The sequence below is a fragment of the Toxotes jaculatrix genome, chromosome 13 (genome assembly GCF_017976425.1).
Source record: "Toxotes jaculatrix isolate fToxJac2 chromosome 13, fToxJac2.pri, whole genome shotgun sequence".
NCBI lineage: Eukaryota > Metazoa > Chordata > Actinopteri > Toxotidae > Toxotes > Toxotes jaculatrix.
Window position 1 is genome coordinate 3,321,549 of NC_054406.1, and position 25,436 is coordinate 3,346,984.

Here is a 25,436-nt window from a genome sequence, read left to right on the forward strand (position 1 = left end):
ACGGGAAGCACTGAAAATAGACTTGATTGGCTTACATAAACGAGAGAGAAATGATTGACAGGAGAAACACCACTGACATGTGTATGAGTGCCTGCCACCCACCCATGCCTTAATCACTCTCTATTCATAAGAGTTAGAAACAACAGAACGTTGTTCCACCTTGTTATCAGCGAGGAATTTCACTTATATCAGTAGCTGAAACGTCCTCTCTGTCTCAGTGTGTCTCCACCCACCCGTCGCTCCTGTACTGTCTTCACCTCCCCTCTTTTGGCTCGATTCATCTGTTCCTCACGCTGAGTGATTTAATTCTCTCTCTCTCTCTCTCTCTCTCTCTCTCTCTCTCTCTCTCTCTCTCTCTCTCTCTCTCTCTCTCTCCTTCTCACTCATTAGTCCAAACCCAGTCGCCGGTCTTGCAGAGCAAGATGTTGGTTCCCATGGCAACAGTGAGAACAGGGTCTACTCCTCCTCATCCTTCCATTTCCCTGGTGGCTCCGCCTCTTCCTGTGCAGAACGGCACCGCGACAGGAAACAAGGTACGGATGTCAACACAAAAACTAGAACAAGTGTCAGCGGCGTCAAAGATAACTAGGCTCCACCTCGTTTGCTGACAGGTGACAAGGTCGATGCGCACACAACAGCATCAGCAGCATTAAAAATACATAAGGATGACACATGTTCTTGTTATGGAACAATGCAGATAACATGAGGGACCTGCGGTGGAAAGGAAACTACCTTCAAACACTGTGATGAAAACTGTTGTGTAGTGCTGAATGCAAAGGAAACTGATGATTGAGTGATTCATTTAAGTCATTTATTAAGAAAAGTTAGTCAAGCTTCTCAAACATTAAGATTTAAATTTTATACTTTTTGGTTTTGAACTGTTCGTTAGAAGAAACAGTCAATCTGATGGATCCCACATTAGCTTTTGGAACTGATAATTTTTAACTTATTTTTACTAATTTCACTTTTTCCACTATTACTTATGAACCTTATTGATTAATCAAAAACACAATCGATCGGCAACCTTGCCTTTGTTGCATGTCTGTCTCATCTCTCCACTGTCTGTAGGTGTCCAAGACAATCAATATATAAAAATGATCATTTGTTACAGCTGGGCTGCATTTTAGTCAAAAGGGACGAGTTGCTTTAACAAAGTGCTAGGATTGTTCTGAGAACCATAAAACCATGTGATATTTAAAAGTTTGTCTCACTGGACACATAACAAATAAATGATTAAATATCAGATGTGTGTTTTCTCAAAAAAAGCGATTTTTATTTTGTGGCTGAGAAAATCCTTTTTTTGTAATGTGTTTTCTCCCCTGCCCCCCACCCCTGACAGATCATCCAGCTCGCTCCTGTGCCTGTGGTCCAGACCAACGTTCACCCTAGCGGTGCAGCAACAGTACATCCTGGGAGCCCCTTTCCTGTTTCCGTGGCAACAGTGATGGCTCCCGGTGCTGCGCCCCCGCAGACCGTTCTTCTGACCTCCCCACCCACCAGGTCACTAACACAGGCCTAACACCTGAAAGACAGCAACATATATACCCGCTTTTATTTTCCTCAGATACTGCTTCAGCTGGTCAGAGAGGCTTCTCTGTTCAGCAGCGTCTAAAGATGCTGTCAGATTTCGATTTTTGCTCGGTCGCAACCTTAATTGTACTTGATGTGTACATAAAGAAAGTCAACAGATTTTAACGCTGCATCCTCAGCTGGAGGGAAATGAACTATGATACTAACTGTAAGAACTTTAAATGTCTTTTTCTCAAGTTTCCCAAGTTTAGACGGTTAAAAGAAAATATAGTGTCATCTGTCCTCATAAAAAGTCAAGTCATTTATTACATCTCAGCACCACTGACAATCGAATACTCAAAAAAGTCATCGGCTGAATAATGGGCAATAGAAATAATTGGAATTTGCTGCCCTAGTTGTTTTAACATCAGACATACATTTGCTTTCTCATATTAATCTGTCGTATAATCTATAGTTTGTCTTTTTAAAATATTTTAGGATCAGTCTTTTTGCATGTGTGTTCTCAGATGTGTTGCCATAAAATCTAGCAAGCTGCTTAGATCATCAAAGATTTTTTTGATTTCTAATATTTAATAATATTCATTTTGGATACTTACAACTCTTCTCTTCTTCAGGATCACCTATGTTAAGTCTGACCCAGGAGTTACCACAGCAACACCCCAACAGGCAACACCCGCTCCTGGCCCCACATATCTCCCATCTCCTCTGGCAACTCTGGGCTTCACTGCCATTGCCCCGGGCGGGCAGACCCTGGTTCAGCCAATCGTTGGCCAGTCACCACTGCTGGCTCCAGCCCCAAGTCTGAGCTGTCAGTCTCAGACTTCCCCGGGCCCGACCGCTGCAACTGCTGGTCGTCAGGTAAAGAGGAACAAAGGGCTGTACAGTGATAGCTGCAGAAATCTATAAAACTTCAGTGAATAGATGTGTGGTCATGACGGAATTTAGAAAATTAAGAATGTCAAAAGAAGTTAATGTCAGTGCTGAGCATTGGGAGTTGATTAATATATGAGGTATTATTTTTTCAGTTTTTCTTTTAAATACAAATACTGCAGATTTAATGGCCTGGTTTCAAAAACTGCCTGTGTTGTATCAGTGGTGTGTAAATTAATCAAACCTCCTCAGAAGTGTATTGCAATACAGAGCGAACACGAAAAAAGCAATAGCATATCCTTGGAAAAGGCAGGAGCACACGCAGCTCCGGAGGCAGAGGGATTAAAGGTGCTAGATGTATCATTCTGGGATTGATAAGTCATCACTACATTAGTTTGGAGACATTAAATGAAATTACTGTAAACAAACAAATGAGAATATTGGCAGCCTTTCCTGGCCTCTGTGCTGCATTTTACAAATTGTCTACCAGGTTGTTAAACTGCCGGGTTGATTTACAGCACACGGGTTTGTTTGCTTTATGTAACAAAGTGGGATCCGTTTTTAGCCTTGCAGCAATAAACCGTGTAATTTAAATACATAGTTTTAGCTTTAGCTCATCATCGCAGGACATGTTCACTGATGTCAAAGCTATTGTCACTTCTTGTCCTTCTTTTTCTTGCTCTTCAAAACAAACACAGCTAAGACAGTAACATACAGAACCTCTGGGTTTGTTTTTCAGTCTGTCTATTGATGTCCCTGCTTTACAATCTTCCTCATCAGGTACTAACTGCCATCTACCCTGCACCGACTGTTGCACTGGCTACTGGCGTGGTCTCTGTGACAACTGTGCCGCCTGCAGTGGGAGCTTCAGCCCAAGACGTCATAAACCCCTCCTCTCCAGGAGTGCAGGGTTCAGCGGTGGCTACCCCTCAGCCTAGCATGGGAGTGGAGGTGGAGCCAAAGGTGGAGGTGAAGAGGGAGAGCCAGCTGGATGCTCAGTTTGAGGATGGAGGGCAGGGGATGTCAGTGGTCATCAGTGCCATCAGTTCTGCGACAGGTGATTTTCATGTGTTCTCTGGTTTGGTTTTTTTTTCAGTGTGCAGGGTTTCTGATGGTTGTGTTATCCTATATTATATATTATATTTTATAATAGATTGACAAGTACTTTCCTTTGCTGAGACATCACTATGAACCCACCCTACATCTGACTGGAAGAGACGCAGCCCCCTTTTTTTTTTTAGCAACTATTCGTCGTCACTTTCAATTTTCAAGACTTAAAAATACTGCGTAGCAGAATCATCAGACATTTTACAAACTGTCCACTATTGGAACTGGTTTCTGTTTACATTTATACTCTTTACATTCGAGGCATAGAAAGTGGTCATGTTGTTGCAGAGTCAGTCTGCTTTTCAGTTTTCCAGATCAAAACCTCATAGTGAAACTGATCCTGCAGGATTGAGGCTGATACTGCAAAGCTAGTGGAAGGTTGCAGCTTGTGCAACCGTTAACGTGAGATAAACAGGGTTTGGTACAGTATTTTATACCAAAGTCTGACATTATCTTTGTCTGTTCTAGTGAAAAAAGAGGAGGACATCATGGGTCTGCACATCAAAGAGGAGAATGTGAGAGATGGACATGGCAGGGAGAAGCGAAGTGAGATGGATGCAGAGAGTGAGAGAGGGACAAAGGAGAGCAGTGATAAGAAGAGAGGCAGAGAGACAGACCGAGAGGACCACAGCACGGGCGACAGCAGCAAAGAGGTGAGGAGACCTGGATATATGTTCCATCCCAGTCATTTCTCTCATCAAACTCCACATTTCATGAAGCTTTGTTGAAGGCTCTTCAGAGGTCTAATCTAACAGTTTTAGGTTGGATTATTTATTTTTAACATTTTTTCTAGGCTGCCTTTGCCCATACAGTGTCTGTGATATCATGCACAGGGGAAAAAGCCAGGGAAATTCACAACTTCTCCCCGAAAGTCAGGCGATATCAGTGTATTTTACAAATGCACAACTTTACAGTAATTTACCAGATTGTGTTTTCTGGCTTGTTTCACACATCTGGTGCTTGCATCAGGTGGTTTTCTACTGTTTTCCCCCCACAACAAACCAGCAAAGCAGACTTTCAGTTCATGTTTATAAATTGTACATTAGTTGAGACTTTATCATTATAGTCTCTCTCACAACCTTCACACTCCTTTCCCAGGCTGGACCTCGTTCCCCTCCTCCACCACCCCCAGGGTTGGACCCCCCTCCCCCTCCCCCTGCAGAGAGAGACCCCCCATCCTCCTCTAAGAAGACCAAGTTTCGACCCCCACCGCTCAAAAAGACACCTGATTCACATGACAAGTAAGTGGGATGACAGCAGCTCTAGGAGGGATAGAAGCATTAGCTGAGGAAGTACCCATAACTTAGGGGTTGAAATTGAATATAAAACATACATGTTTTGTTATCATTTTTGTTATAATTTAAGTGCTGTCTCGTCTTTGACTGCAGGACAAGCTTTCATTAAAGTCTAGAACCATTCTCTGTGTTCAGACTTAAGTTATGGCTCCCGTAGAATCAGTGCCAAAGCAAAATAAAACACGTCTGCCAAGTCCGTCTGGCTTTCTGGTCATTGTAAGACAATGTTCTCTCTATTTTAACAGTTTACATTTTCTCAAGCTGAGAGAGCTCATACAACAGTAGCTTATCTTCTGTAATTATGGCATGAAGCAGCTTGAAGATGAGATACAGCCCTGGACAGGACTCCATTTGTTGACTTTATTTAACACTGATTTTCACACATAGTGGAATCTTGTTCCATTTTTAGTTTGTGAGCAAATCTCCAACTTCATAAAATCATGGTGGAAACTCTTTGTTTACTCAGTGTGAGTGGGTGGAGTGCTCAACCTTTATATTCTTTATTTAGACAGTAGGAAAGTGGTGGGGAAGCCACAGAGAAGAGAAAGCCCTGGCAGATCTCAGCCCTAAGGCATGAGAAATATGAATACAGTCAGAGGCCATCCTTTGATATTTTAACCACTACATTCATGGCCTGGGGACTGATGTGGCCGCTGTGTTTTGTGCGTGCAGGGTCTTGTCTGAGACGTACTTTGAGGAGCGTTTTGCTGAGCTTCCAGAGTTTAATCCAGAGGAGATCCTTCCCTCGCCCACCCTGCAGAGTCTGGCCACCTCGCCAAGAGCCATTCTGGGAAGCTACCGCAAGAAGAGACGCAACTCCACAGGTGAGATACTGTACGGAGAGAGAGGCACAAACAAGTGAACACTGCTAACTTAGATCCAAAGAAACACCTAAAACGATTTGCAAAAATACACTAAAAACTCTTCCCTGTTCTGATTCCCTTTTCTTCTTTTACGCTTTATCCTCTTCCACTGTCCTGTCCAAATCACCATTAATGTTTCATCACTCCCTTCCTTTCTCCCTGTGTGTCCCTCTCTCTCTTCATACTCTGTTATCCACCTTTCCCCCTGTTTTCCCTTTCTTCATCCTTCACATGTCACATGTCTAGACCTGGAGCTGACAGCAGAGGACCCCAGCTCCCCGAGGAGGAAGACTCGCCGTCTGTCCAGCTGCAGCTCGGAGCCCAACACCCCCAAGAGCGCCGCCAAGTGTGAGGGAGACATCTTCACCTTCGACAGAGCAAGTAAGACAGGCACATCAGGTGAAACAGCTGCATAACTGCTCCACAGGGTGTACTGACAGTGCTATGATTCCCCATTTTGTTCAACCAGGCACCGAGGGAGAGGACCTTCTAGGAGACTTGGACAGGGTCCCCTACTCGTCTCTGCGCAGAACTCTGGATCAGCGGCGGGCTCTGGTCATGCAGCTGTTTCAGGAACATGGCTTTTTTCCATCAGGTAAATCACCTGCTATAGTTATACTCACACATTAGAAGAAAACTGGAAACACCATTAAAATGTGACTGAATTACATAAATAAGAACTTACATGAAAAATATACAGAGGATTTGGGTGTGCAAGCAGTCTGAAGCAATCGAAGCTTTGTTGTCACCTTAAAGAATATCATACAGGATAGGTGGTGATACTTGATATCATACAGTTTTATTTCCTCTCCCTGTTCCCTGTTTTCACTCCTCCCTCCTCTTCCTCTTGTCATCTCCAGCTCAGGCTACTGCTGCTTTCCAGGCACGTTACTCAGACACCTTCCCCACCAAAGTGTGTCTGCAGCTGAAGATCCGCGAAGTCCGACAGAAGATCATGCAGACGGCCACGCCCGGAACCCTCGAGCCTGGAGGGTCAGTTGAATTCAACCCCCTCCCGTCCCACAGCTCCTCTTTCAATCAATCAGCCCGAGAGGATGGAGGGGCGGAGCAACAAGGGGACAAAGGTCGGAGCCCAGAGGAGCCGAAAAGTGAAGGATCATAAGCTGGAGAGGATGACAAAGCGGAAGAATCGAAGAAGAAGAAGAAAAAGAGAGAGGAGTGTGTCATCCCCGCAGAATGTTTTTGTATGTGTTGAACCAGTACTGAGGATTGCTCCAGCAGGATCTGTTCTACTGGCACTAATCTCCACCAGACCTGGGCAGAAATACATTTGAATGTGGTCACAAATATTCAGACTACTCAAGGTGCGCTTGATTTGTCTAATCAGACAAAAAAAAAAAAAAAGCCTCAAAAGTGGACGAATCACATGCAAGTAATGATGAGTCAAGTTCCTCTTGTAGTGTTGTTTTCGCTTTTTTTTTCCCAAGTATCCAGAATATTTTCTGTTAACACTTTGCCCAGGTCTGCTCTCAGCACATTTGTACAGTAGTTTGTAGTTTGACACACAAACTCTGTGGTACACACTCTCTATTTCTCTGGCACACACAAACCCTGGTGCATATGTAATCTCCAGCATGCACATGATCACACACATACATACACACACACACACACACACCCTTACCAAATCAGACTGTTACTCTTGGTTGGCAGTCTCCAGGAGCCGCCACCAAGGACCATGACACACAAAGGCACTTTGTCACTTATTGTGCAGATGCAGTTTGCTGTTGCCAGCCAGCCAGCCAGCCCTCAGATGCCATTGACTTGACCTCCTTCTCGCCCTTCCACTCCTCAGCACAGTGGTCGGGACACAAACACAACCCCAACGACCTCCACTAGTATTCCACAGCCCCTCGATGCTGCAGGACAGACAGCACACACATACACATACAGTACACACGCACACACAAACACACACAGTGCATGGACACACCTGTGCAGTGTAAGCACTCGTACGCAAACATAGGCAACCCTGGTCTGACCAAGCCATTGGCCTGCACAGTTTTTAGTGATTGTAGTGAGAAGAGAAACTGAAAGAAAGAAATCTATTCTCTCCTGAAAAACAAAAGAGGGCAGGAGTTGGGATGTAGTGTGACCAATCTTTGCACCTTCAGTTATTGCCATTTTGAAAGACTTAGTCCTCATTGGCGGGAGATGATTATATATGTCTGTATATCTGTTGGGGTCCCCTCCCCAAAACCTGTGTGAACAGGCACCGTAAAGAGATTATGTAAAGAGACTTTTGGTTTTGAGGCTTTGAAGAATCGGCGTTAAGTTCGACACTGACCGGCTCCCTACAGAGCGCAGAGAAAAGGCTGAAGAAGAAACCGGATGATGTTCATTGGATGGAAGATTCATATTCCAACAATAGGAAGATAACAATAATGCATAAGGACAACAACAACATGACAAGCTTACCAACAGAGAGAAGACGTAGAATTTTAACCAAACTTCTCTGAATCTCCCAGTGGATATGATGTTGCTTTCTCTCGTTATCGTTGCCGTGGAAATAACCAGTTTTACCGTGGCCTGTTTTTCTCTCTCGTGGCTCTATTGTGTTTCTTCTCCAGCATAAAAAAATCACAACAAAACAAACAAAAAAAAAAACTCTGGACAAAGAAGGGGACAAAATCAGTCTGTGGCCCCCCACTTTTAATTGTACCTGGGGTGATTCTCCCCCACTCCCCTCCCCCCCAGTTTCTCACCAGACACAGAAGTGGGGGAGCAGGGGCGTTCGTCGTTTTGTAAAACGTTGAAATCAGGTGTTTGCACAATTTGTGCGGCCCTTCTCGTCTGGGACCGCCGTAAGTTAAATCAGGAAAGTATTGTTTTTAGAGATTGTTTTAGTAGAAAAAAAATAATAACCTTGTTCCGTATGTTATCAACCACCTTTTCCTCTTCTTGTCCTCCCTGCTTTTTCCCTCCTTTCAACTCATTTCTCCTCAGTCCTGTCCTCCCCCCTTTACCTCTCCCCTCACCCGCCTCCCTCGACCCCTCAAGTGTTGTTAGAAAGTGCCCTTAAGCACTGGTCCCGGGTCAAGCGCTATGTAGCTCAGGATGGTTCTGGTTAGGGTTAGTTCAGGGAAAGCAGATCCTAGACCAGCCCTGGAGGGCAGTCTCTGGAGCCCTCCCCTCTTCCCTCTCTTCTCGACACTTTATCCTTTCCCATCAAATGGTGCAATAGGACATTTTATTTTTTTTGGAAATGGGTGGGTTATTTTGTTTTTGGGGGAAGGCTCTGTGCCATAGATATTAAATCCAGTGCAGTCAGTCAGTGAGAGGAATGAGCTGTTGTGATACTATCTTTAACTATGGTATAAAACAAAACAAAAAAGAATCACACAATTATTGTTATTGTTGAAGAGATAGAGAGTATAACTTACTAAAAGTCAAAGACAATTTTTGAATAGCACTTTTTGGCTCTTTGCTTCCTTGGTGAAGAGTGGGGGTAGTTATTATTATGGGTATCTCTTTTATTTCTCTGTATACAGTTGGATGTGTGAAAAAAATATATATACTGGTATTTCTATATATGTGCATTTAGGTCTGTGTTTGGGTGTGTGTGTATGTTTTGGCACATGCAGGCATCGTGTTAACACAACCAACCTCTTGTTCTTTCACCACACAGCAACATTATCAATAGTATATTTTTCATTGTATTCTACATTCTATATTCTACTCTAGAGACAGTATTTTTATAGTCACCATGACTATTTTGTCCACCATCTTGACTGTTATCAAACCCAGTTGATTCAGGATATATATGAAATATATATTCAGGATATACAATATATAAATATATATATAAGACACAGGTAATAGAAGACTATCAATTCACATCTCTTTGGGGTTAGGGCTGTAAAGTGTCCACCTGCATGCATGTGCAATCACATGCACACGTGCACACACCCGCACAGACATATGTGCATACACACACATGTATGCGTGTACACTGTATGATTGTGCTTAAAAATAAACTGTCCTTACTTTGGAGAAGGAATTTTAGGATGAGCGAGGTGAGTGTTATCTCATAAGCAGGCATGTTGACCATGTGCAATATTTCTAAACAACAACAAAAAAAAAACTAAATATTGAAAATATTAAAGATCTAACACAATGTCTGATGTCGCTGAGTTTATTTCACATTCTTGAATGTCCTGAGTGTTTTATATTTTTTGAGTGTCTGACCAAATTGTATGTCTTGATCAATCCATATAAGTGTCAAATGACTGATATTACTCCCTGAAAGATTGAAGTCTCGACTTTGACAATCTTTTATCCAAAATTATCGTAACTAAACAAATTTAGCTGTACACTGACGAACAGGGTTTACAGACATGTAGCCATCTTAACCCACCTTGAAAGGGGCAAAATCCCTGGAACATACAGTGCGTACTTCTCCAGCTGGCCTTTATCAAGCACCTCTGTGTTAAGAGTGCTTATTGGATTAGAGCAGCCTTTCAGATTCAGGTCAAATTGGGTGCAAGGTAGGTAAAGGTAAGGGAACCTGGTCAAAGAGCCTCCCATATCAGCAGATGCACTGAGAAGCTGCAGATGGCCAGCTCACTTACGAGACCCAAATAAGCCCAAAGGCCTTCATCAGTCACCACATAAGTTTTTCTCCCCCAAGCAAGACATATTGTCACATCACTCACTATGCTAAGATTACAGAAAAGTCATTAATTTAAAAGCAAATCAAGTTGAAGATTTAAAGAATATCACAATGCTGTACTGTTTTCTTTCCATTTCCATTTTTATTACTTTTATCATAATTTTAAAAGCCCTTAAAGTACTAGCCAGCAGGTTTCAAAATAAAAGTTACAAGGTGCTTTATGGACAAGTTAATCTGTAATATAATAATAATCTATGCTGTTTGAAAAAAGTGGTGGGCTGATTCACTTAGTTATCTAGTATTTGTTTTAGAGGTATAAACATTTTTAGCCTTTCATTTTTGCAGTAATATATAGGCCTAGATTGACTGTTGCTCTTTCTTTGGCCTACATCCACTGTTAAGTCATTTTAAATTTGTAGTTGTTTTGATTTGTGAAAGCCAGAGCAGTAAACCTGAGCAACAGCTGCAACGAACTTCATCTCCCAGGTGGCATTGCGAGCGGTCTGTTTCTAGGTGTCTAGCAACAGCTATCAGCCCAGACAGCCGGCGGCAACGGGAGCGGTGTTTCTCGGTGTGTCTTCTCACGATTATTCGCTGCCGGGTATTCATAATTAAAAGTCGCTTGGCTGAAAATAGTGAAAAAACAACCCTGACCCCTGCACAGAGATATGAGCGGCAGCGGGCGGCCCAGGACCAGCTCGTTTGCTGAGCCGCCAGGTGTTCCAGGAGCCGCCGCTGCGTCCACCGGATCAGCCGCTGCCGTGGGGAGCAGCACAGGAAAGTCCGGGGTCCCGCAGGCCTCCGGCACCAGCTCGTCGGGATGCTCGAACCTTAAGCTTGCCAGTAAGTTCTAATTAGCAACCAGCTCTTTGTTGGAGTCTGTCTAACCAATAAATATTACTGTATGCTTTTACTTCAAATATACCTGCCGGTGTTACAACAGAGAAAAACCGTCATTGCTCCCGTGTAGAGGCTAACCAACTTGCTAGCGTGCTAACTAGCTAGCCTGCTAACGTTAGCCACTTGTTTTGTATGTAACCAGTTCTCCCTTACCGCCCGGTTAGCTCAGTTGGTAGAGCACAAGACTCAGTTTTTCGGGGTCGTGGGTTTGAGCCCCACTCCGGGTGGCACCGCCTTCCATGGGCCCACCACCAGTTCGGTGCATTGTGGACTTGGCAACCTGGGCCTGGACCCAGATAAGTGGCAGATGATGAAATGATACATGAGTTACCCCCAGATGTATGTTCAGCCCTTCTGATGTCAAACTAGCTTGGTGGTTATCTGTTATCTTTAACCAAGTGTGCCCTCTGCCAACTTCGTGAATAATGTGATTTACTAATGTTAAATTACAAGATGTGTACCAGTTTGATTCCTCTGCCAGTGTGGTCAGTGAGAGTGAGCAGAACGGGCTCTGCTGTTCTTTGTGGCCAAACCAGACTGAAATACCTCAACTTGAGAGCTGCATTCAGTGTTGTTTTGAGGGTGTTTTTGGAAGTGTGGCGTCAGCTATCAGCCTGACTCGCCTGGAGAGGGGTCAGGACGGAAAGTTGCCTTTTCACCAAGGTCACCTGTGGGGCAAAGGCCCAGCAGCAGGTGGCCGACGCCTGGAGGATGCAAGTGATGCTCTGTCTGCTGGAATGCCAAGGAGAAGGTGACACTTCTGTCTGAGATGGAAGTATAGTATGCCCCTTTATCACTGTAGTGACGGGTGTAAGCAGAGATCTGTGTACGTGTGCATGTGTGTTAATCCAAACCTTATCATCCATTAGCAGGCAGTGGTGTGTGGCTTTGATATCAGAGCCTGAATGGGAGGTCGTCTGCAGTTCAAAGCAGTGTGACCCTTGTTCCCCCCCCCCCCCCCCCCCCCTCCCTCAGCAGCAGTAGAGCAACACTGCCCGAGGGCCCTTTAAGCTCAGATGTCGCCTTTGGCTGTTACAGATACTCTTTGGGATGATTGATGGATATGTTGTCAGGTTTGGAAGAGCTGGAGACTATTTCAAGAGGCAGGATTAACCTATTTAGGCACATATTTGTGTGTGCAAGAATGATTTGATTTGACATTTTGAATTACCGGTAAAATTAAACTTGGACATGGAGTGTAAAGGATGTTGTGTTGCCATACCAACCAGTGATCTGTCATTATGAACAACACTAGAAGATATTCAATGATGAAATGTTGCAAGTTTCCAAGTATTCCTGCTTTTTTATTTTTTTTAAATACACCTTAAGGGAAAAGTTCAGTCTTTTGCTCCAGGACTGAACTTCCCAATTATACAGCATGAACCTAAAAATAAAAGCTAAAACTTCTGATCATCCCTCCTTATGTGTTAGAGTGGATGGTGTTTTTCACCTGCTGACCTGCTGAAGTAGCAATGGCTAGACCTAGTAGATAGAATACTGTGTTTGACACTTGCCTGCAGTATAGCTGGTATGAGTGTCCCAAGGGTGAACTGACAAGCTGGCAGTGAAAGAGAGGGACTGAAGATGAACTTTTAAAATTTGGTTCCATGAAATTTTAACATGTCACCTCTTGAATTGACAGTATAATGAGGTGACATCAGTGGACACTGTGGAGTGAATTAGTGAGCTCATAGAGGTCTTGTATAGTGTTAAGATATCACATCCAAAGTAAAAGGAATCTGCAAATAGGGATTACTGCAGCAGATCTGAACATTTCCCCCGTCCCAGTGTAATTACCATGGCTGCTGTCACAGTGTCCAAGCAGTTGTTCCATTATTCATTGTCTGTGGAGCAGGTCCAGGATTTCTCTCATCACCACAGTCTGTCTCTGTGCTTTCCAGCTTCGAGAGAAATGTTCAAATTCACAAAATAAGTTGAGCTACACATTATTATAGAAATGCTATTTGATGTTGGATTTTTCCCTTTAATGGAACAGTAACAGTGTAATGCTTCATGGCTGTCTCTGGGAAATTCTACAAAGACAAATAAACAAAATCATGTGATCAAAACCGAGATGGACATATTTTTATCCACAATGCTCATTTCCACAATTACTCAACGTAAATTTTGTGTAAACCAGCTTACTGTTAACTTTCATAACCATGATGTACTGGGAATTGCATGTTGTTTTGATTCTGTTTCTGTGGTGGACGTCACATGAGCACAGTAACTCAGCAATAGCAACAGATACTTGATTGAAACCTCACGGTTTCAATCAGAGTTTCTCCCTATAGAGGGGATGGCCTGGTTAGATTTTTGAACATCTTGCTGCATTAAACTGCATATTAATAAGGTAAACTTAATTCTCTTGAAGCTACTTCGCTTTCAGATGTGGAGTTCTTTTAAGTACAGTGTGTTTTGTGTATGAAGACAAAACATTAACATAAAAATCTGCTGGTTAATTCATTAAATATGGATGTGAATAAGTTTGAAAAAAAACATCATGCTTTTATGCTTCTGTGCCGACAACAGCCGTGGCCAAGGGCATCATGTTTTCGGGTTGTCCGTCTGTCTGTATGAACAAAGGAACAGAAGGAGAGATTGTGACCATATTTCACATTTGGTTGGATACTGATGGGAGGCCTCCTTGAAACTGTGGTGAATGTATAGATCTTCTGTGCTGCCGGGTTAAGGATGTGTTCAAAGCATCCTTCTTTTAGAATTTGTATGTTCTTTTCAGCAACATCCAGGTTTGAGGCATTGTCTGCTGTCACAGCTACAACTTTGTATTCTGTCACAATCAGCTTTATTGGCTAAGCATGTGAACTCATACAAGGAATTTGACTCTTTGTTTCTGTCAATGAACTTACACACTAATACATTAGACATACAGCAGAGCAAGAACAACAAAGCTCAACAAGTTCAAGTCAAATCGGTTTTATTTATATAACCTTAGATAGATATGTAGGGTTGTGTTTAACCATCAAATTTTTTCCAATTCTTTACTACATATACTATATAAGTCCGGGCAGGCATGCAAACTGAAACTTGGCTGGTCGGTGGAGGCGTGCAGCCACAAAGCGGTGATTCCAGTTTAAGATATTATTTCCTCCTGGAGATTTGTGTTTCCGTCTGTGAATGACAGGAAGCGGCGTACGACACAGTGCAGCGCTGATATGAAAACACTGAGCTCAGACACAATGAAGTGATGATAAATCAGAAATTCTGACAAAGCCAGAGTAAGGCCTCATCTTTACCATGATAGATTATTGACCTCCAGCAAGTTTCAAGCCTGTGGAAGTTGTTTTTCATACTGTGAAAAAAGAATGACTGCAGGAAAAGAGCTCTGATATCTGCAGCTGTACTGAGTGATACACTGGGAAGGAAAATGTAAGAGGTGGAGCCACATCAACACTTGGCATAAACCTATACTTTAACCAGCTGTCCTACTTTAACCTGCAGTCCTGAGCGTGTCAGTGTGTGTGTGTGTGTTCATTCCTGTCCAGAGCATGAACCCAGTCACTGACTAAGAGAACTCACTGACCCGGTCACTCTGCAGGCCTCACGGTTTCAGCAGTAACAGATATCACCAGCGTGCTTATTGCATGACCACCACCACACTTTTGTGGCTGAGTATAATTTATGGTGTGTGTGTGTGTGTGGATATGGACATACACGAGCACCAGGACACGCAGTTCTGCATGTCCTGGTGCTCGTGTATGGTGGTGTTCTGTGAGAGGGCCATATCAGTAAGTGCATTGTCTTGTTTGGTAAACAAAGCATTAAGTATGTGGACATGGTCAGGCTGACAGTGATACAGCACGATGACAACTAGACGGCAGAGGGCTGTTCCATTATTTAAGCACCCCAGATCAGCAGAGGAAAATTAAGTTTCCATCGACGGACCATACTGGTTAAAAGAAATCCAGAACCTTGTAGCTTATTTGAGTTCTACTGTGCAGAGCAGAATTACAGAAGTAAATGTTCAGATCGTAGTGGTTGATTTATAAGGAGGCTGGTTGAGCAGAAACACTTGAATTAACCAGAATTCTTATGCTTTCATCCCCTTCTCTTCAACATCTATTCATCCATCTAATTCTTTCCCTTTATCTTTTTTTTTTTTTAATTTAACCACCAGAAAAGGCCCTTAAAAATTACTGTAAAGACAGAGAAAGGTTCCCATTTTTCACTGTGGTGTAAAGATGCTGATACTAAGATAAGATAAACCTTTAATAGTCCCACAATGGGGAAATTACACTAGTTGAACAGAAAGTGTTTTGACACCACAAGGTGTTTCACTCTTCTTTGATGAAGGATTTCTCTGCTTGTGAATGTTGGCAGCAATGTGTTTCACGTGTGTGTGTGTGTGTGTGTGTGTGTGTGTATGTGTGTTCAGTGTTGTACCTGATAGGTGTCCTTGCACATATTTGATTGACCAGTTGCTTTAGGATATGACAAAATAATCCTTGCATGGAAGGCTGTCATCACTTAAAAACAGTTTATCAGGACAAAGAAAGTGGCTGGCCTATTTTTGGGTTCATTCCCAGTTTAATTAGTCACAGTGTCTTGAATATGAACCCTGCCATTCCCTTCTCCTTCCTTGGAGGCTTTTGTAAAGTTGACATCTATTCACTAGGCTGTCATTAACCTAAATATTCAAACGGCCGGTGGAGAGACAGCCCAAATGTTAAGACTGGCTGCAGCAAGTGTCCTGTGTTGAATGACAGGATTTGTTTTTGTCACGGTGTGAATCGGTTTCAGATCCTTATCTCTTGTCAAAAGGAGCGAGAGAGACCACAATAACAACACAATAACAGATTACCTGTTATTTGCTATTGGCTTACATGTTCTGCTTCAAATTGAAGTAGAGGAGATTAAAAAAAAACCCTGTCTTTCATATCCCTATTCTTACTCATGTTACATGGTAGAACGACCTGTTCTGAATCATAACTCTTTATTATAATGTCTCTTGACCTCATTTTAACCCTATTCTTGTTTGTTTCCTAGGAGACAGTGGGAAGGTGACGACAGTTGTGGCCACACCAGGTCAGGGGCCGGACCGCCCACAGGAAGTCTCTTACACTGACATCAAGGTGAGCAAGGAAGTAAAACCAGGACTTAACAGTGTCATCAAAAGAAGCACTGTCCTTATATGTAGACGTATTACTATTATTACCTCAGGGCTTTTATCATGACATAGCACAAAATGACTTCAATATATTGGGCTGGAGTTGATAAGGGTGTTGATCAGTGCCAGTGTCTCCTTAATTATTCAGCCACGGGCTGAGATCTATGGCTTTTAGAGCAGACTTTATAGCCTACTTTCTGTTCGCTATCTAGCCTGTCTCTGATCTGAAAATGTGACATAATTGTGTCAGATACAGGCAAATGAAATTACATGAGATGAGGTTGGTGTTAGTCAGAGACTCGTCAGTACTTTGCAGGTCCTTATATATCCATCTTATTATGCTGTCTTATTGGAAATACAGACACTTTTCCAATGCCTGCAATGGTTGAAGGTTATCAAGGAGTTATATAAAAACTCAGTGGAATATCTTTGTAATAATCCAGTTAAAGAAAAACTGTGTATTATAATAATAATAATCGCGTATCAGTGCACATAATTTAGAAATGCCCCACCCAGTATGTACTCTGTCTGTCAAAACTTTTAGAAAACCCCAGTTTTTCCAGTAGTTATTGAAATTTCACTAGTTCGAGTCCAGTGAACCTGAAATGGTATTAAGGTCAGCGGTAGATTTCCTAAGGTTAAAAAAGTCTAGGTCAAATAAAGTCATATAAACTTCACATAAAACAGATGTTTTCTGTGGCTTGATGAAAGGAGGGATCATTTTGCAGAGATGTGGCCAAAGTGGCCTCTGATAGTCTGAAACGTGTCCTGTCACTGCACCGTCAGGCTGCTCTAACGCACAGACACACAGCAGAATTTAAAATAAAGAATAAAATGTAAGATATAAAAAAAAAAACAGATCTTGTGACGAGTCAGCATCTTTTATCACCGTCACAGTTAAAATGAGCAACTCATGTTTCCAAAATAAGATCAGGGGCAGGAGAGCAATCTTACTACCGACCTGCAGCATGTATACACGGATTTACTGTAACCGGGTTACTACAGTGTATGTCAGTGCATTTTCCAGTTACCCACGTAACCTGGTTTCTGTGATTTTTCTGAAGTGCATTTAAATGTACTGACTTGTAGAAGAGGGGATTTTAGTACAAACCCTCTTTTGCTTGTGAACACAAATTTTAACCGGTATCACAGTTTGCTGCTGACCTACTTCAAAACAAACAGGTTGCACCAGTTTAGACACTGAAAAGGAACATTAACTGGAAAGTTGAGGCTGTTTTTTGTTTTTTTTTGCAAATGTGACCTGCATGTTAACCCTGCGTTCCTGCAGCTGGACTGACACCAATGAGTCTAAATGATGTATTGGCTGAAAGAAACTACAGCTTTGTAGTACCCTTTATGAATGTGTTGCGTTCACCTGGTGAACTGTTCTGTCTTTTGTGAAAACCGTGCAGGTGATTGGTAATGGGTCGTTTGGTGTGGTGTACCAAGCTCGGCTCATCGACAGCCAGGAGATGGTGGCCATCAAAAAGGTTCTGCAGGATAAGAGGTTCAAGGTAAAGCTGTGGTGTTGTGATTTCTCCACATATTCTCTTCCCGTTTGTGAACCAAATGGTGAATGTCTTCTGGTTCTTCTGTCGTTCTTTTCTTACTCAGTTTGTTTACTTGGTTTCCCGTGTACACTCGCCTTTGCAGAATCGGGAACTACAGATCATGAGGAAGCTGGACCACTGCAACATTGTCAGACTACGTTACTTCTTCTACTCCAGTGGCGAGAAGGTACTACGGCTCCTGTTACGGTGGTTTGTTTTGTTTTTCATGTCATAGAGATTTGAAGGAAGAATCAGTCAGTCAACAAATCCAAAACATGTGATAGTATTACTCACCGCAACTGGAATAATATGAAACCAAGCAGTTTTCTGATCATACAAACTTTTGCTTAGTCACCATGTTACACACTCTTACCTCACAGTAACCTAGTTACAGTAAAACAGACAAATGGTGTATGCACGTAATGCAAAAGAAAATTCTGAGACACAGTTTAAAAAGATTCCACCAGCCCTAAAAAAGGGAAGCAGCCTATTTCTTAAACTGACAAATATAGAAACACTTCTGACTTAAATCTTGCACAAGTAAAATACTGGGAACAATATTATTATTCAGTGTATGTGTTCCCTTTTTTTTTTTTTTTTCGATTTACAAAAAGAGGTTTGACTTGTAAATCAGTATTCACAGCAGGCAGTTGTTCTGTGTGCTTATGAAATAATTCAGCCTGTGGTGTCAGTGTTGCCCACTGTGTTGGAAAAGGCAGCACCACTGCCTCTTTCTGCTCAGAAAGTGCCTGTTACCGTTATAATGGGCTGGACTTTGAAACTTGTGTTAAACCACACATCTTTTAAACACACTTTTCTCCCTCCCTCTGTTTAATGCCATCCAGAAAGATGAAGTGTACCTCAACCTGGTGCTGGACTTTGTCCCTGAGACGGTCTACAGGGTTGCCAGGCATTTTAACAAGGCCAAGAGCATCATTCCTATCATCTATGTGAAGGTAATTTTCACCAGTCCACTTTTTCTTTCACTGTATCATTTATGTGTTGACATTTTTTTAAATTTTAGTATATTTTGAATAAAAATGAGAAAAAAATGTATATATTTATCTATTGAAGGTTGGTGAAAGAGTAATACACAGGGGCTTTTCAGTTTTATCCAAAATCAAACCAAAACGTTTCTGTTATGTATGTATGCAGGTGTTTTTATTTGTGTTGTTCCTAAACATCACACAGGAGTGAATCTTTACTCAAGCACTTTGAAACCCTGCCACAGTAATAATAAGCAACATATAACCTCTGCGTTATTGCAATGTTGTCTTTTTCTTTGGCAGTTCATCAGTGTAGACAGCTGATCTTGTGTTGTTCTGGTGTTGTGATCTCCTCAGGTGTACATGTACCAGTTGTTTCGCAGTCTGGCTTATATCCATTCCCAGGGTGTGTGTCACAGAGACATCAAGCCCCAAAACCTGCTTGTTGACCCAGAAACTGCCATCCTCAAACTGTGCGACTTTGGCAGGTGAGTTGTTGTAACAGGTTCTTCCACACAGAGACCGAGGATTTTACAACAGCAAGAGATCTAATGTTTGTCTACATGTAGAAAATAACATAAACAGTTAGTTAAAACATCTGTTTAATCTAATCTGCAGTTTGATATTTGACAGTGAAGATACATGTGAAGGTTTTGGTGTAATAACCAATTCATAAACAGACCAGGAGTCATCCTTTTCATCGTCTCACTAACCCCTGGACCCCAGCCATTCTTTGCTGCAGCCTTTGTCTTCATTTAATATGATTTGTGTTTCTGTGTTTCCCCAGCGCCAAGCAGCTGGTCCGCGGTGAACCCAACGTGTCGTATATCTGCTCGCGGTATTATCGCGCCCCTGAGCTCATTTTTGGTGCCACAGACTACACGGCAAACATTGACATCTGGTCAGCAGGCTGCGTACTGGCTGAGCTGCTGCTCGGACAACCCATATTCCCCGGTGACAGTGGAGTGGACCAACTAGTAGAGATTATCAAGGTGAGCGCATGACTCTTCACATCACAGTTTAGAGGACTGAACTGAGTAATTCTCTTTCTTTTTTTTTTCTTCTTTTTTTTCAAATCCAACCCTGTTTTCAGTGGAGATCACAATAGGAGACGTTTGAGTGTCAAGATAGTAACATGTTTAGTATTGCTATATTAGAATTATAAGATGTGTAGAATAATCACAGTTTATTAACACACTGATATGACCTGTGTGTGTCAACAGAATACTGCTTATACACTCTCCGAATCTTTTTTCAGGTGCTGGGAACACCGACAAGGGAACAGATTCGAGAGATGAACCCTAACTACACAGAATTCAAGTTCCCTCAGATCAAAGCTCATCCATGGACCAAGGTAAATAAATACCTGAGGACAAATTCCAATCAGTCTTCTGCAGACCTGTCCTGTCTGGAAAGGCATGTGATAGATTCTGTGTCCTGGAATTGAGAAAGAAAATCTGAAAATATGGAAAATTTTAAACCAAAAAAACATCATACGTCAAACATTATTTTCATTATTAATTAATTTCCCAATTATTGTCTTGATCAGTCATTTAGTCTATAAAATTTCAGGCAGTAGGCTCCAAGGTGATGTCTTCAGATATCTTGTTTTGTCCAACCAACTGTCCTAAGCCTCAAAGATAATAGTTTTCAGTGTTATGAACAAGGATTTTACCAGAATAGCTGCAGATTTTTTTTGTGTCAGTCACCTGATTGATTATTTTTCAGCTCCACTGATCATTAATATTATTTCATCCTGATATTTATAATGTGCTTCATATGATATGAGACACATTTTGTATATTTTTATGTTGAAGAACTCTACAAAGTTAAACATTTCATTATATAAAACCACTGCAATAATCTACATGAAAAAGAAAGCTGATCTGAAAGTGACATGTTGTGCCTGACACTGGTTCATTAGAACAATGGAAAGAAAACCTGCAGACATGTTGTTGCCCACGCAGACTATTTAAATCTGCAGGTTGAAGTGCTTTAATGTCCTTCTTCTGAAAGTCGATTAACCCTGACTCCTCCAGAGTTCAGGAACAACGTACAACCAAGTGAAGTGGCCCTTGAACGTTTTACTACAGAGTGGAAAGCTTTCTACTCCAGAAACTGCATGCTACTGCTTTTTTAGATACACCTCATAGAAGTTGTTGTAACTGTGAGTTACCATCGTTTTCTTCCTGTTTTTTCAAGGATCTACATACAATACATTTGGAAAAAAAAAAAAAATAATATAACAGAACATCAGAATGTCATGATAACCTTCTGAAGATAATAAATACTGGAACAGATCTACAGTTTAGCTTAGTAAACCTGCCACTTGGTTTTCCTTTTTGGTTTCTTCATATCGGTGATACTGTGTGTTCTGTCTTGAAAAATCCTTATTGATTATTCAGAATTTAAAATTACCTTCTCAGTGGTTTAAAGTGAAGTTAGAAACTGTCTGGTTTAAATAAAGCTCTTGTTGTTCCTCAGGTGTTTAAACCTCGCACCCCTCCAGAGGCCATTGCTCTCTGCTCCCGGCTGCTGGAGTACACGCCGGCCTCACGCCTCTCCCCACTAGAGGCCTGTTCACATGCCTTCTTTGACGAGCTGCGCCAGCCGAACACGCGACTGCCCAGTGGCCGAGAACTGCCGATGCTCTTCAACTTCAGCACCACGGGTACGTGAACACAGATTGTGGCGTCGGGGTTTTGGTTCAGTCACAGCACAATCTGTACCTCATTAACAATGAAAAGTCAGATTTCAATCTTTGGTCAACAGATTCAGCTTTAAGTCGTCACCATCTGTTTAGCTAAATACAATCAGGTGGTGTTTCTTGGTTTGTTTTGGGCCAACGCTGTGAACTCTGAGGAGGTTCTTTTGTTAAATGACACCATCCTCATGTTATATGACTCATCATTAAATTAAAAAAAAACTCTTCTTTTATCCTCTGCAGAGCTGTCAATCCAGCCCCAGCTGAACTCAACCCTCATTCCTCCTCACGCTCGCTCTCACACAGCTGCTTCCGCCCACGGTGGGAAACTTATTATCATTTTACTGTCCGTAATATCACTGGTTTTGCATGGTTTTGTGCTGGCTGACAAAATCTGCTCAAGTGTGGTGGAAAAAGAAAAACATGACAAAAAATCCAGACATCACAAGTAACAGTCTGTAATTTTAAAAACTTGAAACATATTTATTTATAGTCACAATTGGCTTGTGAGTGAAAGAATTTTGGAGCAAAAGAAGTCTGTTTTATTGAGTCTGAAATTAAATTAACTAATCACACTTGGTGTCAGAAAGATGCTGATTTCGATGCAGTCCCAAACAACAAATTTCACTTTTTTAAGTTGATGAAATAAAAAGTATTGGTGCATTAACGTTTGAAGAAAGGCTCATATTGTAATGTCTGTTTTTATGGTCACGTCCGTAGTGTATTCATCACAACTCACTCTGCCTTTCTCTGCTCCTCTCTCTGCTTCAGATGGCACCGGTTCAGATTCATCTCAACACAGTTCAGTACCAGGATCTCTTAACAGCATCTGAAGCAGCCTCTCACCTGCCTGCCTGCCAGCCTCACAGTTATCTCAGACACACACACACACACACAAACACACACACACCCTACAGCTTTCCTCAGTGCTGCTTGCTCTCCTCTTAGATGATCTGTTTTTGTACAATAAATACATTGAACAGACTATTAGCTCTTCAGCTGCCAGGGTTGAAACTACGGCAGGAGATTATTACACACACACACACACAGAGTCGTCTCGCTGCTCAGGTGGTATGTGAAAGTTCAATAGTGGGGGCTGGTCCTCTGTAATATAACCTTTTTTTAAATCAAATTTTTTTCCTTCTTTATATTTGTGTTTATTTATTTGACTAATTGAAAGCATCATGTGATCACACAACATTTTGTCAGTAGAGTTTTTTCTTTTTCTTTTTTTTTCCACATCTTTTTTTACCTTTTTTTTTTTTTATTATTATTCTTCCGTGTTTTTAGATCCTTGTTATTAAAGGACACTGCACACTGCCTGACCAAAGTCCCCAAGCAGGTCATCAGGGTAAAGGACATTTTATTTAACTCAGAGCAGGAGAATAGGTGCAGTGACTGATAAATTGATAAACTCTCCAGCCACATTATTCAGTATATATGTATACAGCCTGATGTTTAGTCTCAAACTAAATCTCTAAAAAAAAAAAAAAATCTCTAAAACTAAACTCTTGTTAATTTACCTGCATAAGTGGCGGTTAGAGTAGGACAAACTCATCAGCACCTGGACCGGAAATTACCAGACACCATCTCTGGGTGCATTTATACTTCCATATAAACATGAGTCAAATCAACCACTGATTGAGACTCTCTCTCATCTTTTAATAGTGATTTTATTTTTAAATTTATGTACACATCAGGAGGGCAGAGGCCTTGATTTGTTGCAAAAACATTTATATCCAGAGGAAAATTCCTTGATTCCTGCTCTCGTTCCTTGTTCTTCACCACAGAAAAAAAGAAAAAAATTAGAGCTGTAAATGTCAGTTGTGAAGGAAGTGTGAATGTGGTGCTCAACAAAAGCCAACTGAGATATTCATCTAGAACTGTTTGTTCTCTGTCCTGCCAAGTAATTTGTTGTGTTCAGTTGATGATTAGATGGCTGTGCTCTGGATGTCACTGTCCCAGATCGTTACAGCAATAAAAACGTAGAGGCTCCCCGTCATCTTAAAGCATTGCTCATCACAGCGTTTGTGGGATTTACCTGCTGAGAGACATTAACCAATCTTCAGCCCTTTTTAACCATCCACTCGTGTTACTGTGCTTAGAAAGTGTCAGTGAGTAGAGGCTTTAACTTCTGACCAACACAGCAGTTTACTGCAGAGCAAATGGCTGTTTTCAGAAATGTCTTAAAGGTGTATTCCCCTGAAATAGGCTGTAATCCCTTTTTTTTTTTAATTAAACAGAAATTATAACATTTTTCTTTGTTTTTTGTTTCCAGCTTTCATGATTGAAAACGGCTTTCACTAAGCTGTTTAACGTGACACAGTCATGATGTGGTACTGGAGCATGGCCCCTCTTAATGATAAGAAGTCAGAACTTTTAAATTAGAGTAACAGCGTGCTTTTAAAAAGAAAAAGAAATCTGAATGTTATTATTTTTAAAGCCTTGAAAAGTATTAAAACATGGTAAACATAGTTCTCTGATGGCTTCACTATACATTTTTTTTGTCTTTTTCCTTCTCTGCATCTTCATGTGTGTTTTCATACAGAATACAGGAATTGATTGTTCCTGTTCTTGTTGTTTTAGTCTGTTTATAATACACAATCAAAGCCCTGCATCAAGAATCTGAAAAGTCTGACCGATTAGAAGCAAATACCATCGAACAAAAAACACACTTTCGGTGGAATGTCCCCTTTTACATTAACATCATTCCTGTCCTGGTGTCAGTGTAGAGGAAAATGCTTTTGTATTCCTACACTGAGAAAACGAACATCAGTCCTGGTGATTAAAGCAGATTACCAGCAGAGAAACTAAAGAACGTTTAAATGTGGACTGTGTGTTTTAAATGGGGGATACTTCATGTCACCCTACTCCTTTGTGTTTGGATGAGAGCGGGATGTTTGAATTGTTGACCTAGAGGGTGTGACACCTAATTCAGCAAACTTAACTTCCATCAGTGGAAATAAATGAAAAGTTCTCCATATTTTTACAAGAAGCAGCTTTGTAGAAACAACAATAACAAAAGATAAATTAACATTTGCTTCTGTTCAAACGCCGACTCATATACAGAAGCATATTGTAAGAATCAAGAATAAAAGGCTTAATGTTAATAGTTGATCATGAATATCAAGCAGGGACATTTCCTTTATGGTGACTGTGTTTTTGTTTGTTTGTTTGTGTGTTGTTGTACTTCTCTCTCTGTAAGGACCAATTTGGATTTGACCCCACTGGAGTGGGGACATTTGGCCTGTCCTCACTTCTTCAGAGAACTGTTTGAGGGCTGAGACTAAGATGTTTTAGGGATAAGTTAAAAAAAAAAAAAAAGTTGGGGGCCCGCAGAATGTATTACTAGTATAGAAGTACAAACGTGTGTGTGTGCGTGCGTGTGTGTGTGTGACCATATCCCAAACTACAGTCTGAACAGCCAGTGTTTTAGGAATAGATCAGTCAACAATACAGATTTTTAGTCAGCAGTACAGACCACTTGAAAGTTTTTAGTATAGTATATTTGATACTATTGTACCATGCCTCCACCTGCTGTTTTAACTGCAGCCATGTTTGTTTTTAACGCTTTTTTAATATAAGTGAAGAGCTCTGATGCTTTTTTTTAACCCTGTGAGCCCGTACGTATCATATATGATACCCACATTTCTGGGACTCATTGCATCACCATCAAGCATAAACTTTGCATTTAACCCTTTTAGATGAACTCTTATGCTCGTATACTGACTCCTGGTGGACCCCCCTCACTTTTCCAAATGTTTTGACATGTGTGATACAAACAAAAAATATAATTAGAATTTATTTTTTTAATTATTTTTTTTTACATTTTGTCAAAGGGACAAATAAAGAGTTCATATTTGAAAAATT

The 25,436-nt window shown here is 41.4% G+C and overlaps 2 protein-coding genes across 3 annotated transcripts in view; both read left to right on the plus strand.

Moving 5' to 3' along the window:
- cica (capicua transcriptional repressor a) overlaps nucleotides 1-8,365 on the plus strand; it is a 31,180-nt gene extending 22,815 nt beyond the window's left edge. For both annotated transcript variants that reach the window (XM_041052608.1, XM_041052609.1), the window contains exons 13-22: nucleotides 391-533; nucleotides 1,340-1,500; nucleotides 2,145-2,388; nucleotides 3,181-3,457; nucleotides 3,976-4,160; nucleotides 4,606-4,748; nucleotides 5,475-5,626; nucleotides 5,912-6,046; nucleotides 6,135-6,260; nucleotides 6,526-8,365. In XM_041052608.1, the coding sequence (XP_040908542.1) occupies nucleotides 391-533; nucleotides 1,340-1,500; nucleotides 2,145-2,388; nucleotides 3,181-3,457; nucleotides 3,976-4,160; nucleotides 4,606-4,748; nucleotides 5,475-5,626; nucleotides 5,912-6,046; nucleotides 6,135-6,260; nucleotides 6,526-6,788 (1,829 nt within the window). In that variant the 3' untranslated portion in view covers nucleotides 6,789-8,365. The remainder of the gene's footprint in view (nucleotides 1-390; nucleotides 534-1,339; nucleotides 1,501-2,144; nucleotides 2,389-3,180; nucleotides 3,458-3,975; nucleotides 4,161-4,605; nucleotides 4,749-5,474; nucleotides 5,627-5,911; nucleotides 6,047-6,134; nucleotides 6,261-6,525) is intronic.
- Nucleotides 8,366-10,824: 2,459 nt separating this feature from the next.
- Nucleotides 10,825-24,900, plus strand: gsk3aa (glycogen synthase kinase 3 alpha a). Its single transcript, XM_041053432.1, has 11 exons — nucleotides 10,825-11,141; nucleotides 16,206-16,291; nucleotides 17,739-17,840; nucleotides 17,980-18,063; nucleotides 18,722-18,832; nucleotides 19,220-19,350; nucleotides 19,650-19,854; nucleotides 20,121-20,216; nucleotides 21,347-21,533; nucleotides 21,810-21,887; nucleotides 22,338-24,900. The coding sequence occupies exons 1-11, from the start codon at nucleotides 10,967-10,969 to the stop codon at nucleotides 22,397-22,399; spliced, it is 1,317 nt and encodes a 438-aa protein (XP_040909366.1). The 5' UTR covers nucleotides 10,825-10,966; the 3' UTR covers nucleotides 22,400-24,900.
- The last annotated feature ends 536 nt before the right edge of the window (nucleotides 24,901-25,436 follow it).